General features: G+C 43.4%; 1 protein-coding gene across 1 annotated transcript in view; it reads right to left on the bottom strand.

Moving 5' to 3' along the window:
• Window positions 1-15,473, bottom strand: part of LOC120022203 (A-kinase anchor protein 9-like) — a 138,930-nt gene that overhangs the window by 108,537 nt on the left and 14,920 nt on the right. Inside the window, exons 2-8 of the mRNA XM_038966076.1 lie at window positions 10,957-11,229; window positions 7,743-7,787; window positions 7,105-7,164; window positions 5,923-6,072; window positions 5,141-5,296; window positions 4,437-4,634; window positions 1,153-4,155 (exon numbers count right to left, since the gene is read on the bottom strand). Coding sequence (XP_038822004.1) covers window positions 1,153-4,155; window positions 4,437-4,634; window positions 5,141-5,296; window positions 5,923-6,072; window positions 7,105-7,164; window positions 7,743-7,787; window positions 10,957-11,229 — 3,885 coding nt within the window. The remainder of the gene's footprint in view (window positions 1-1,152; window positions 4,156-4,436; window positions 4,635-5,140; window positions 5,297-5,922; window positions 6,073-7,104; window positions 7,165-7,742; window positions 7,788-10,956; window positions 11,230-15,473) is intronic.

The following is a 15,473-nucleotide window of genomic DNA, read 5'->3' as shown; positions in this document are numbered from 1 at the left end:
ATGAGGGCAAAATTCTATGCATCCTTGACATTGCTCTACTGAGGTGAAGCCTTGGACATATACATCTATTTTGATTTGTGTAACACTTTTTTGGTTTCCACATGATTCCATATGTGTTATTTCATAGTTTTGATGTCTTCACTATTATTCTACAATGTAAAAAAAGTTAAAAATAAAGAAAAACCCAAACTTTTGACTGGTACTGGGAATGACACAAAATGGCTTCTCACCTTTGAGCACTTATTCCCTGCAGAACGGAAAGAAACTATAATGTATAATACGTTTCTCTACATAAAAGCAAAGACGTTCCTTAGCTAGAAACGGATATTCATGAGAGATAACGACATATGTCTTTTCATGGCTCGTTTTAGCTTTGAAGATAAGAGCCTAGTAAATGAAGGCTGATTATAATTCTTATATAATGGCTTGACTAAAGCTTAATGGTGATTTCAACTTAATAATTGAAATGCTCTGTGTGTTCATGCAACAGCCTCTCCTACAGTCTTCAGAATCTCTGTGCATTGATCCAATTGATGCCTCCCATTCAGCCTCTAATGCTTTAAAATGAGTGGTATGTGTGGCCTGACAATCAAAGACAAAATATTGAATATTTTTACCTAAGGATGTACTTCTGTTATTCACTGCCTATGAGAGCCAGCCTCTGTCGGGCACTTTGTAATCAAGCCCATCAGTCATTACAGATTGGCTGAATATTATTATTTTTTAAACTGTTCAGTGCTAGAACAGGCAAACCTCACCTCAGCCAGGTTTTTAAATAAGCCTTTGATTCAGTCTATGTAGTGTATGAACACAAATACCATTCACCTGCATCGAGTAATGATCAACAGTAAGATTTAACAAGGGAGTAATGATACATCGTTACGTAGTACTGGTTGTGATCATGATCAATTGTTTACTGGTTATTTCAACAATAGTCCATTTGTGCATTAACATAAGACCAAAATGAAAATACTCTATTAAACATTTTAACAGCTCAATCAGAAAGATAATTTCAGACTTATGAAAATGCAGGGATTGAGAGAGCGAGAGAGAGTGAAAGAGGAAAAAATAAAAAGCATGGCAATTATCGTTTCCATAGCGGGGGCTATTCCAGCTAAGAGACTGCAGCAGCAGCTGTCTGTGAACGCCTACCTGCTTCACAACGCAGTCTCTCTCTCCGTCACCGTGGTACCCGTCTGTGGAGTCATCCTTCCCGGTCCTCTGCTGCGAGATCGACGGAACCTGGCTCTCCATCCGAGCCCGCGCCTTCCACTCTGCTGCAGCAGTAGCACCTCCAGCTTTGTTTCTCTCCGCCGCCTCCTCCTTCTCCCTCTTCTCTTTTGTCTGGGCAGAGCTCTGGCGCTTCTTCTTTCCTCGCCGCTGCTGTGTCTTGCGCCTGTGTGACCCAGAGGCTGAAGGCTCCAAAGCGGAGCTACGCTGAACAGGTCCCTCCCCAACAGTTGAGACCTGAGATGGGGCTGCAGATGGAGTTAGCGTTTGGCTCTGGTGCCAAGCCTCCGGGGTGTGTCGGAGGCGGTCTCGCTCTATTTCGGCGGGCTGTAAGGAGGAGGGGAGAACCACTACCTCCCCTTGGAGAGATTCGATTTGGAGGTGATGATCCTCGATGGAGCAAGCTGGGGCTGCAGACTGAACAGGCTGCCCTCTCTGTTGGAGCTTCGCTTGGCTCTGAGCAGCTCTCCCTCCCTCCTCTCTCTGCAGTTCTATCTCTCCCTTTCTCTCCTTCGGAGTCTCCCGCTCTCTTCCGAGCTCTTCCTCCAGGTTTTCATTTTGGGCGATTACCTCCTTGTTTTCTCTCCTGACCTGACTCAGCTCTCCTTCCAGCTCATCCAATTCACCTTCTGTAACAGTCAGCTGCTCGGTAACTTTAGACAGCCTCATAGCCAGTTCTTCCTTCTCTGCCAGAGCTACCTTCAGCTTCTCCATCAGCTCAGTAGTGTATTTTTCTATCGAAGCACCGCCGTTGTCTTTGGACTTGTCCTCCATTTTGTTAGTTTCCTTGTTCTCCCTCAGCTCCTGAATCTGCGACTGGAGGCTAGCGAGTTTAGACTCATACACAAGTGTCTCCTTGAGAATCCTCTCCTCCAACTGTGCCTTTACCTCAACAAGGCACATGTACTCCTCTTTGAGCTCCTGATAGTTCACCTCAAAGTTCCTTTCTGCAAAAGAGAATGTATTCCTCTGCTTTTCAATCTCCTCTTGCATCTCCACTACTTGTCGCTGCTTTCGTTCATTTTCTGTCATGAAGGATTGGATTTTTTCCATTTTGGACTCCACTTCCTCTTTCATGGCGTTGTTGGTTTCCATCAAAATCCTATTTTCAGATTCCTGCTTCCTCCATTTGTTGTCCCAGCTCTTTTCTTGCTCTTTGGACTGGTTTTCTAGCAGCTCATTCTTTTTCAGCAGCATTTGGATTTCCCTCTCCATTCTGACCCTTTCTTCTCCACCCTTTCTCAATTCCTCAACTTGAAGTTCATTGAGTTGCACCACCAGCTCTTCGGCTTTCGAGCTATGCAGCGCCATCTTCAAGTCATCTTTCAGTGCAAAGATTTGGTGTAACAGCTCATCCCGCTCGTCCTTGTATGCGTTCCGCAACTCCTCCAGAGCTCGGCCGTGCCGGATGGACGCCTCGTTAAGGAGGTTCTCAGCGTTGAGCTGGCTCTCCCTACGGAGGTCCTCCCGAAGGAGAATGAGCTCCTCCTCGTGGCTGAAGAGGAGCTGTGTCCTCAGCCTCTCCAGTTCTGCCTCCTGTGACTCAGCCATGCGGTCCAGCACTGCGTCCTTCTCCCGCTCCATCATCTCCAGTTTGATCTTGAAGTTGGTTGTCTCTGACTCGTGCTTGGCCTCGATCTCTACTGCCGACTCCGCAGCGGTGGCTAGCTGGGCCTTCAGGTCATCGATGGTTTCCTGGAGGCGCTGCAGCTCGCCCTGAAGACTCTCACGGACTGCGATGTTCTGGGAGGCCTGCTCCACTTTGGCCCGGGCTGAGCGGAGGTCATGGAGGTAGTCAACCACCTGACCCTGGAGGTTGAGCTTCTCCTGTGCCACTTGGGACAGCTCCTGTCTGGCCTTCTCACGGAGCACCTGGGCCTCTTGGAGCCTCTGCTGAAGCACTACGATCTTGCCCTTGAGCTCGATCACCACCTCGGGACAAGGTCTGTTCACGGATTGCTGGGCTTTTAGAAGCTCTAGCTCCTTGCGATGCTGCGCCGTGACCAGCTCCAGGGCCGCAGAGTGCTGCAAGCGAAGCTCCTGCTTCATCTGGACTATCTGCTCACCGTACATCTCGTCTAGCTCCGTCCTGAGATGATCCAGCCTGCGGGCTGAGTCCTCCTCCATCCTCTGGAGGGTGTCACACTCTGACAGGCTGCCCTGGTGGCATCGCTTCTGGAGGTCTTCCACGGTACCCATCAGCTGCTGGATCTCGCTGGAGGACATCCGCTCCTTCTGCCTGGAGGCTGAGAGTTCGCCCGTGCAGGACTCCAGCTCAACCCTACAGCTATACAACTCACCCTTACTGCCCTCCAGCTCAAACCTAAAGCTATCCAGCTCACCCTTACTGCTCTCCAGCTCAAGCCTACAGCTATACAACTCACCCTTACTGCCCTCCAGCTCAACCCTACAGCTATTCAACTGACCCGTAGTGCTCTCTAAGTCCCTCTTACAGTTATCCAAGTCACTCTTACAGCTCTCCAGCTCTTGGGCCTTTGCAGCAATTTGCTGGTTGAGGTCGTTTAAGCGTTTCTCAGAGGCCGTCAACTCATACTTTAGCTGGTGGAGGGAGGAGTCATGTTCTGACATAACTCTCTCTTGCTCAGCTATCAGCAGTTCTTTCTCATTCAACTTTTGTGCAAAAGTCTCCTCAGTCATTCTTCCCACCTGTGCAAGCTCCACCTTGAACATGGTCAGTGTACGCTCATGTTCTGTTATTATTGCAGTTTGCTCCGAAATCAGCAGGTCTTTTTCATTTACCCTTTGGGCAAGTGACTCCTCAGCACCTCTGCCCACATGTGTGAGCTCTTTTCTAAGTTGCATTAGGGAACGCTCATGCTCTGCCATAACTCTCTCCTGTTTAGCAATCAGCAGGTCTTTCTCATTTAACCTTTGTGCAAATGACTCTTCTGTTCTTCTTTCCACCTATGAGGAAAAGTAAGTATTAGACAAATGTAAAATGTCAAAAATATAATTAAATTCTCATATTTAAACGGCTGAAATAATTCTTCTACAAACAGCCTTTAAACTAAATTGTGTTTTTGTAAGGTAATAATACTAGGAAATCTAAATCAGATTTCAAAATACACCTGGTAATCAACCACCTATAAAACAGATCCATTAAATAGATCAATACATTTCATACAAGCAGACGTTTTCACATGAATGACAGGCACTGACTAACAGCAACTAGGCAGCTGCCTCACCATCTCAGCCTCCTTGAGCCGGTGCTGGAGCTGGCTGATCTGCAGCAGCTGCTCCTTGCTCATCTCATGGTGCCCTCTGACCTGGCCATCCATCTCCTCCAGCTGCTGTTGGTATTGGACAAGCTGCTGCTTGGCCTGCAGGAGGTCCTGCGCTGTGCTGCTGTGGCTGGTGTTCCTCAGCGTCTCACCTGCCTGCAGCTGTCAATCAAACCAGAGGGTGTTCATGTTCCCGTGGAAATGACAGAAAACAACATCACCACCACATCTGTTGTAGAATTATTAGGACGGTAATAAAATATATGAAAATGTTGATAGAGCAGGGGAAAGCTTCCAAGACAATAAGATGACATAGGAAAGATAAGATATAATAGGACTGGTACAGGTATGTGTCTAACCTAGGGTTGGAAAATTCCTGAAACTTTCCCAAAATTCCCAGGCTTTCCAGAAATTCCAGATGGAGGATACCCAGATTTCCTGCTTTTTCACACCTGTTCATGGGAATCTTCCAACCAGGTTCTCTGGAAAACCTGGGAATTATGGGAAAGTTACAACTCTTTTTTTTGTATTTTTTTATTCTAGTCTAACCCTACGCTTGTTATGGGTTTCTACTTCACCGGCCTAATGTATTTTTCTTACTATATTATAGACTAGGGTGGGATAATATGTTATAGGGTAGTTTCATAGCCTAGGCAAGAATGTCTTACCTGCTGGAACTGAATGTGCAGTTTCTGGCTCTGCTCAGTCATCTCCAGGAACTCCCTCATGACCTCATCCTTCTCTTTGCGAGACTGCTGCAGATTGGCTGTGAGTTGGGTGATGATGCCGTCTCGCTGCTTCAAGGCAGCCTCAAAGTCCTGCAGCTGGAGGATCAAAAAGAGTGCAGTGTGTATACCTTGCATAATCAACGTCAGTGATTCACAAGTCACACTTTACTATGAGAAAGAAAATAGTACACTGGCTTGACTTTGACAAAGACAAAGTGTGGTCTTAACAATGGAAGTCGCTAGTTTGGGATATTTTAGGGTAAAGGAGTATGGGTGGTAATACGATCACAGATCAATGTTTTTAAACCAAACAAAAAAAGTTATGTATTCCATTGAAAAGGGAAATACCAACAATAGTTTATATGCACATTACATGTGTTTGACATGTGTGATATATTTCACTTGATATTTACAGAGTACTCTCATATATTTGAGTAGTATTCTGAATATCAGAACATAAGAGAGCTCTCATATTGCTAATAACTCTGCTACCCTAACCATTTCTAAGCTGCATCCTCAACCAAAGGTCAGACCAGCAGCGTGGGCTAAGCAAGGCCAACCCCTTATGCAATCTGCTTGATGAATTAGACTAAAACATTTTTAATGTTATATGAACATTTGCAGTTGACAGGGGAAGCAGGTTATTTACTTTTTTCTTTAACTACCCATTTGAATTCCTTCATACATACACATAGAGCGTGCATGCACACGCAGCACATTACCTGTTGCACCCCCTCTGTGCCGAAGGCCGCTCTAAATTCCTCCAGCTCTCGGCTCAGCTCCTCCACCACCAGAGTCTTGGCAGCCAACTCTTCCTCCATGACCTGTACCCTTCCGCCCCTCGCCTCCTGCTGCACAGGGTCCACTTCCTCCTGTCGTGGGGGGGGGGGGGGGGGGGACAATGGCTAGATGAGAAATAACCTAACATCCAAAATTGCCACAGAACAGAGGAGGGAAATGGTACCTGTATCTTGCTTAGCAATAAATTAGCATCCAAGACTGCCACAGAACTAAGGGCGAAATGGTAGCTAGCTTAGCAAACAGCTAATTTCAAAAACTAGCACTGAAGCAATTAGTTAGCTTCCAAGGACGCCACAGAACTGAGGGGAATGATATAAATTAACTAGTCAACATCCAAAACTGCCAAAGAACTGGCAGCCATTAAAGAGCACAGTGCTGGCAATGGTTCCCTCTCTTTCGTTTTAGCTCTAGTCTTATTTCACTAGTCTTACCTTATCTGTCACGCTCTTCTCTTTTTCTTTCTACCTCGTTCTATCTTCTTTTCCTTCTCAGAATGGTTTTAACTTCTTTACTCTCAAACAAAATCACACACAGTCAATCACTTAATTTGCTGTTTTTCTCAGCCTCTATCCCCTCTTTCTCGCCATCCCTCACTCTTCCTACCTGCAAATGGCAAGATTACATGTGTGCAGCTCTTGTATAATTGTCCAGCGCCCCCTTATCTAGCCACTTCACCACTCCATCCCCAATCCCTCTTTTTCTACTTCTCTTCCTCCCTGTTTTCATCTTTCTCTTCTGATTTCCAGAGTAAATTACACCTCTGAAATGTCAAGTTCCCTACTCCCCATCCCTGCTGTTAAACTGGGGAGTGGAAGTTAAAGGATGACAGCAGCAGCCCGCCGACAATGCTGCTGTTGCTGCTCTGCAGTCCTTCGCCTTCAAAATAAAACCACTTCACAAGCTGAGGATCCCAGAAGCAGAGAATAAAAGGGACTTGGTTAGTGAGTTAGTCTGATGAAAATCTCAGGGTTAGGAGGTCAGAATGCAGTGTGGAGACAGAGAAAACATGTTACATTAAAAAAGAGAGTGCAGTCAGTGCAGAGGTGAGTCTGCTTGTTAACGAAAAACAGTGGCTTGTTCTCTATTCAATTGTCGTACTGTACCCAGATAAACTCCTTGGAAGTCTCCATTGGGATCTCGGTCATCTCAAGGCAGCCATTCACCTGTTAATTCACAATACTGTTTGGTAAAGCAGGAGGATTTCTTAGTTCAGCTACCCATTGTTCACTCATGTACAGAGCACAGAGTGAAGGATGTAATTAAATGTGGTATTTTGGTTCCGTCGTACGTGTCAGGCTTAATGTAATGACTGCCGCCTTCTTCAAACCATTAAACTCGGTGTTACAGAGCTTTTAATGGCGGCCCTGTAGAAGAGGGGGAGGTGAGAGGTGCGGCATGACTACTTTGACTTGTCAAGATCAGATAAATGCCAGACGGAGACTTGGAGAGCTGAGTGCCTGGCAACAAGCTAGCTGAGTCACGTGGTCTGTTCCAAGAGGAAACCTGGGAAAAAGTAGGACCTAAGCCCCGAACCGTAACACTAATCCTCAATAGCAGAGGCCCTTAGTAACAGATCTAGGGTCAGCTTACCCTTTGTCAAATCTGAACCAAATACTTTTAAGGTGAGGAAACAAATAAGACATTTTGCAATTTGGGTGAACTATCCCTACAAGTACAGTATATTAACACCAATAAAAAGAGTGTTCTCTGTTTGTTGTAAACTATGACGAAAGTAACTCACCTCGGAGGAGTAGTCTTCGGCTGTGGTGGACACTTCACTATCTGGCTGCCATAGGAAACAACAGGAGGATTCATCAGACCCTGCATGGGGAGGACTCACCATAATAGGCCCACCGTGTGTCACCAGAACAAGTGGCCCACACAAACACAGCCCCACCAACGGAGCAGAGTGGATTGCATTACAATACAACAAGCAGAAGGAAAAACAAAGCTTCAAAATGCATTAAAACTGAAGGACCATAACTACATGAGTAAGCAGTTTTAGCTAAAACAAGCCCATCCTAGGTCAACATTGTGTGTACAGTTAGCATTCTGCTTGACAGTCCCATTACTTCAAGAGTGAAAGTACAGGGACATTCTGGGGGAGCAGTTCATGATATGACAAGCTTATTGTCCTCTCATTTCCATTTTGTCTTTGTGTGGCAAGTTCTGGTCAGTTTCTGGAGAAATATAAGTCAATAATGCCGTTGTCAAATGCGGTCTGCCCCTTTGACCTAGATCCAACGGGGCATTTTGGAAGCATGCTGTGCCACATTCAATTACGGGGCGCAACCTACTTTTTATAAGATGGCTCCTTTCTCAATGGAATAATGGCAGATCATTAGAGCCTATTCTAAAAAGGGGCTAATTTCACTTTAACAAGATAAAAAGTTAGAACACTAAGGGGCAAGACGAGGAGAAATTAAATGAGAGGTTTTATTGTCCGAGTTTAATGGCACATTAGGTCAATAGTTCCTTTTCATTGAGGATCGAGAATGTTGCCGATACCAAAGCCAGTCTAGCCTACATTGCTTGGACTGCTTGTTGAATTCTGGTGATTCTAGGGAAGGTAGAATAGGAAACGGCATTGGATGTAGCCTAGTAGCAACACTAGATGTGATTTCTTAAAGAGAAGTGTCAAATTGTTGACGTTTCATGCTTGCAACTTTGCACAAAAAAATGACATGTCCAAGATCCTGTGGGGGATTGGAATAACATTTATCTAGGGTAGGGCTATCACTTGACAATTATGAAATCGGAAACGTGAATATGAATTTCAAAGATAGCCAAGCAGCTTATCGTGGATTTGACTATCAGGACGTCAAAACATCAGATAATCAGCCACCATTATACCACTTGTGTCAGATGGGAAATGCGGTTCATCTGTTTAAGATATGCGCAGGTGAGAGACAATACAACAGGTTAGCGCTCACACAGATCTCTGTGAAGCCATCTGCCTATACAAGTGCTTGGAGGCGAACACTTTGAAGCTGGTGTTTCCACAGCAACCCCTTCTCTGTAAGGGAAGTTGCATGGCTACTTGGAACGTCTCTGTGTTAATTCAATGGTGTGCCCTGGGCCAATTACACCCTTTGTCTTGGGTATGAAAACACATTGTGAGAAGAAAGACAAAAAATTAAAAGGTGTCAACTAAATGTTTGAAACGTCTCATTATTACAAATACGGATTCAGATGAGTCCGAATTCAACGGCATGAGTCCAAACTCATGAGCACCTTGGACCTATGAACATTTTATCATTAAAATGACAGAAGTGGCAATTCGTGACATAAACAGTTATGCTGTTCAAAATGTCTGCATGCCTACAGAAATACGGTAGTCACGATGGAAAAAGTGCTGAGCTATACCTCAAGAATACCGACCACCAAAAGAAAAGACAGGCAGCAGCCACTCTATTCAATCACCTCCGGGTCCGTTTTGTGCTGCAAGGCCACGAAGCTCTCCAACACTACAATGAGGCGGCTCAACCTGTTTAAAGGCAAATGTATGTTGCCATGGCAACCCATCATTTCCCAGTCACATTCGGGTGACAGGGGGGGGGGGTTTCAGCAACAGAGGGAATGAAAACTATTAATGCTGTTTGTGACACAAGTGCTACAAAAGAACAAAAGGGAGGAAAGAGAGGAGTTTGCATTGTTCAGCGTAGGCGGAGTGCGGAATTGGGGGTGGCATGGTACATGCACCTTGTTCGAGACAAGCAAATACGCTCAAGGTTGTGAGGGGCTTCCTGATTGTCTGTGAAACGCATAAAATATTTCACATTGACGATGTAACGGTGAGCCGAGTTATATTTATAACGACAGACTAAGGCGGTCATTTGAAAGAGGGAGAGATTTATTGAGCGAGCTTGCAATGAAGCTTTAAAAACAAATGTCTGAAGAGCTGGGAAAAGCAGCCTGAACAATTATTATTTTGCTCATTATCTAATCAAAGTTGAAGAAAAAAAAAAACACACTAAATAATATTTTTACCCAGCACAATAACAATATTCACAAAAAGAAAGAAATGCAGTTTGCCAGCTGTAACTTCAAATTCAGCTAAAAAGGTGTTGTGATTCAGCAAATCAAGAGCTAACAAGGACACTTATTGGTTGCTCCACTGTTTAATATTGAACCTTTGAAAATCGGCACTCACAAAAGTAGCTCATGGCAACTGCATAGGTTACTTCAGGGGACTGTTGTGTGATATTTGCTCAAATGGATTCAGACAATGTCTTTGATGCAACAAAATGTGAATCGCTTATCAGGGTCTACGGCATTGAATATATCTGTATGCGTGATAACCAAAACCTTTTTATGTCATGTTTGGACCACTACATTTTGCATTTTTATTTATCTACTGTAATGTTCTATTTAACATTGACATATTAGTAATTAATAGACACTCTATCCAGACCGACTTACAGTAGTTTTCATACTTTTTCAAGCCAAGCAACAAAAATGTGCACCTTAAAACTGTAGAAATGCTTTAGAAATAAAAGAGTATATTTAGCGTTAATTCATATTTGTGATTGAAGTTAACATGATCTTTTACTAGGTGATCAGTATGGGACAATACAGGAAGCCACAGACATATCGGCCAATACTGCTTACAATACTTCTCTACCATAGTATCAGCAAAAAAAAGATCATAGCACTAACGTACATGATTCAACTAATCTAGGTCTTGAGCAGTTAATTAGCTCAATCAGTTCACCCTGTCTAGGATCAAGTAGAGAAATTCAGCACAGAAGACCAATATCATTTTAATAAACCGTAATTTCAGGGCCAGGAGAATTACCAGTTCTCATCCCTTTACACACTAACGAACCAAGCCAGTTTCTTCTCTAGTCTATTCAACTCAGACTCTACGAATCAAGCAATGCTGCACGCTAGGAGAAGCTCAATTCAAATGGGCAATCAATTGTTAGGGATGGTCCAGTGGTTTTTGGCCTTACCTCTATGGTGTACGTCTGGTCGTGTTTGACCGTCTCACCACAACGCAGGGTCCTGGCGAAGGTAAACTCTGTGGTGGGGGGGTCCTGTTCACCTCTTCCTCCTCCTACCACCCCCCTACTCCCCGACACCTCCTCCCCTACCGACTGATCCAACTCCTGCTCGGCCTCCCCTCTCCCCGGTCCATTTCCACCTGGGTCGTCGTCTGTTTCTCTCCTCTTTTTCTTCTTCTTCTGTCTGTCTGCGTGAGCTTTCCTCTGCCGGTACTCAGCCAACTGGGGTCACACAGGGAGAACAGGGAAGAAGGACAGACAAAAAGGCAAGGCAGGGTCAGTGAGGTTAAATACAGAGATTACAGTGTGTCTGCGCTGTTTAAGAGGCAGTCCAACAAACTTAGCTAAATTCTAGGTTTAAGGCCAGATGCTATACTGAACACTGACTATATTAGATTTATCACAACAAACTACGCTAAAAGCTATGCTAAATGCTACACTTTACATTCCTTCAAAACAGCAAGCACAATCAACTTCAAATGATCTTTGATGATTAGTTCAATTGGCCTTTTCTGTAAGATTAGGCCTACCCAAGAATCAACTACTACTCAAATTCAATAATTGTCAGGGGGTAAAAATATGCAAAGCAGAATAATACCTACAGTAGTGCTACATAGCTTGGTAAACCTGGTGTGAAACATTGCGTGCGTCCCAGAGCTATCAACCTCCGATGCGAATGTGAATCCTTGCCGTACATAGGCCCCTAATAAAGAACAGTTTGCTTCCTGTTGTGGCTCCCTCTGATCTTTTAAATACACGTTAAAAGGAAAACAACAAAAAATGTTTTACTTCCTAGACGTCAAACATCTAATGACTGAAACGCATGGGTAATTGGGTGTATGGATGAGCCGCAGTTTTCACCCACCGTAAAGCTTTTGCCGTTTCAAATGATCCTCCCTCTCCTAAATATTAGTGTGCAAAGTGATGTCTTTAGGAACAAAGGGATGAAAAACTGTTTGGCTAGGCAAGGGGGAACACGTCTGGATCTATGAAAGTCTCGAAAGATAGCTAAATGATTCCCAGTTTACAATTGGTTTATTCATCCTACTCCTCTAACTATTCCCCAGGTTGCTGTAAATGAGAATGTTTTCTCAGTCAACATACCTGGTAAAATAAGGGTTAAATAAATTGTATTTAACCATATATATTTCACACACACACTACCAGGCAAAAGTTTGGACAGACCTACTCAAATCTTTTTTTTTTTTACCATTTTCTATATTGTAGAATAATAGTGAAGACATCAAAACTATGAAATAACACATCTGGAATCATGTAGTAACCAAACAAGTATTAAACAAATCCAAATATATGTTATATTTGAGATTCTTCAAAGTAGCCACCCTTTGCCTTGATGACAGCTTTGCACACTCTTGGCCTTCTCTCAACCAGCTTCATGAGATAGTCACCTGGTATGCATTTCAATTAACAGGTGTGCCTTGCTAGAAGTTAATTTGTGGAAGTTATTCCCTTCTTAATGCGTTTGAGCCAATCAGTTGTATTGTGACAAAGCAGGGGTGGTATACAGAAGATAGCCCTATTTGGTAAAAGACCAAGTCCATATTATAGAAAGAACAGCTCAAATAAGCAAAGAGAAACGACATCATTACTTTAAGACATGAAGGTCAGTACATCCAGAAAATTTCAAGACATTTCTTCAAATGCAATCTCAAAAACCATCAAGCGCTATGATGAATCTGGCTCTCATGAGGACCGCCACAGGGAAGGAAGACCTAGTTATCTCTGCTGCAGAGGAAAAGTTCATTAGAGTTACCAGCCTCAGAAATTGCAGCCCAAATAAATGCTTCAGAACTCAAGTAACAGACACATCTCAACATCAACTGTTCAGAGACTGCGTGAATCAGGCCTTTATGGTAAAATTGCTGTAAAGAAACAACTACTAAAGGATACCAATAATAAGAAGAGACTTGCTTGGGCCAAGAAACACGAGCAATGGACATTAGACGGGTGGATATCTGTCTTTTGGTCTGATGAGTCCAAATTTGAGATTTTTGGTTCCAACAGCCGTGTCTTTGAGACGCAGAGTAGGTGAACGGATGATCTCTGCATGTGTGTTTCTCACCATGAAGCATGAAGGTGGTGGTGTGATGGTGTGGGGGTGCTTTGCTTGTGACACTGTCTGTGATTTATCCCATCTGGTTTGAGCTTAGTGGGACTATCATTTGTTTTTCAACAGGACAATGACCCAAAACACATCTCCAGGCTGTGTACGGTCTATTTGACCAAGAAGGAGAGTGACGGATTGCTGCATCAGATGACCTGGCCTCCTCAATCACCCGACCTCAACCCAATTTGAGATGGTTTTGGATGAGTTGGACCACAGAGTGAAGCAAAATCAGCCAACAAGTGCTCAACATATGTGGGAACTCCTTCCAGACAGTTGGAAAACCATTCCAGGTGAAGCTGGTTGAGAGAATGCCAAGTGTGTGCAAAGCTGTCATCAAGGCAAAGGATGGCTGCTTTGAAGAATCTAAAATATATTCTGATTTGTTTAACACTTTGGGTACTACATGATTCCATGTGTTAAATTATGTTTTGATGTCTTCACTATTATTCTACAATTTAGAAAATAGTAAAAATAAAGAAAAACCCTTGAATGGGTAGGTGTGTCCAAACTTTTGACTGGTACTAATGTGTGTATATGTATGTATGTATGTATGTATGTATGTATGTATATGTACGTATGTACACACACACTTTCTCTACACTAAAATCCAATTAATACTTGATTCGGAAATGTGGTTGGAGGCTCCATATGGAGGGTGTGTTGCAATTGCGGAATCTCTAGAGGCACGCAGAGGCCTAATCGAGCTCTGTACCGCATCTCCATGTACCTCCCAGATTTTGGAACAATGCGGAGGGCTCTGTATAGCTCTGCATTGACATGATTGGTTGACGGTAGGTGGGGGCGGTACATCCTGCAGAAAGCACAAACTCACTTCCTTGACAACAGCTCTGCACCGCTCTGCAAAGCGCAAGAAGTATGAATGCCCTGACTTCTGCTGAGGCCATATCACATTAAATGCTGCCGTGGGAAAGACCATGCGCCCAGATGCACACAATCTCTCCAGAATGCGCTCTCTCCCGCCAACTTGTGCACATTCATTGTTTCATAACTTCATTGTGTGAATTGTTTGCATTTGATTGTTAGTGTATATCAATTCCCCATTATATATATCACCAGCAGTACATTTACAATTAATTCCTAACCTACAATGTGTGTTAATTTGGTTATGGTAATTTCTGTTAATTCATTCAATATTATTATTCCAGTCTTCCCCTTATCATTTTCAGAGTGGACACATTGTTTGCAGAGCGCACAACCTATGCTACACTTATGAGGAACAAGTTTAGGTTTATTTCATTCCATTTACGAGTTGTCAATTTAGTCATTGTCTTTTGTTTGGAGCACTCCTATCAATGTTGAGTTAGGACAGGCACTCATTGAAGTAGGCCTACCTGGCCTGCGTGCAAATGTAGGCATACAAATGTGCCCATTTGGTGTTTCTGATAGTATTTCTGATTGGCTTTAACGCACCACCACTAATGACCTGTGGAGCTTCTCAAAGGAATGTTTTCTTCACCTCAAACAGCAAGCACACAAAGTATGTCTCTACATCCATTGAGAATAACAATAGTTCCTCAATGTGTTTGAAAAGTCTTTCCAGCTCTCTCCCTTTCGATAACAACTCAGCATGAAATGGAAAAATGTCATGCTCTGATCGTGGAAATGTCATAAAATAGGACTACCTGCTACTTCTTATCAGTGATCGACTGAAATAGGTTCTGGTACCCATTTTGGGTGCTGGTACTGTTTATATTTAGGTGCAGGTGCTCCACAAGTCTTTTGAGCTAATTGTCTATAAAAGGAACAGGAGCTCAAGCAGTAGAACATTTGAGGTGTCGATGGTCAGCTCCGGTAAACTCCTGCCAACTCAAGCACTGCTTCTTATCCCCTGCGCAAATAGCCTACAGCTGTGTCTGTTCCAAGCTCACTGGCACAGGAAACTCTGAGGGCCCAGAATATTTTACACAATGTTGCAAGTTTGCTAGTGCACGCTTCAGCCGGACCCAAGTTAATAGTTGATAGAACGGTTCAAGTTTGTTGCAGACAGGCCATGTGTAGCCAACGTGATTTATAGGATTTTTTATTTATTTTTTTAAATCAGGATATTTTCTACCTGCAGGCTGCTATGTTTTTATTTGTTGGCTTTATGTAGGCTATTTTTACATAGTTGGTAATGGCAATAGAAGTTACTTTTTAGGTTTGTATCATTTTCATTTGGTTACAATTTTGATTAACCACATGACAATGATTTTGAGATATGAAGACGTTATTATAAATTAAATGAAACTCATGAAAATGTGCAAATGAAAACCAAAACTGGCACGCAGATTGGTAGAAATGGTAAGATAAATTGGCATTCCACATGAGAAAGGTTGCC

The sequence above is a fragment of the Salvelinus namaycush genome, chromosome 27, assembly GCF_016432855.1.
Source record: "Salvelinus namaycush isolate Seneca chromosome 27, SaNama_1.0, whole genome shotgun sequence".
NCBI classification, from domain to species: Eukaryota; Metazoa; Chordata; class Actinopteri; order Salmoniformes; family Salmonidae; genus Salvelinus; species Salvelinus namaycush.
This window is presented reverse-complemented; position numbering and strand designations above follow the sequence as displayed.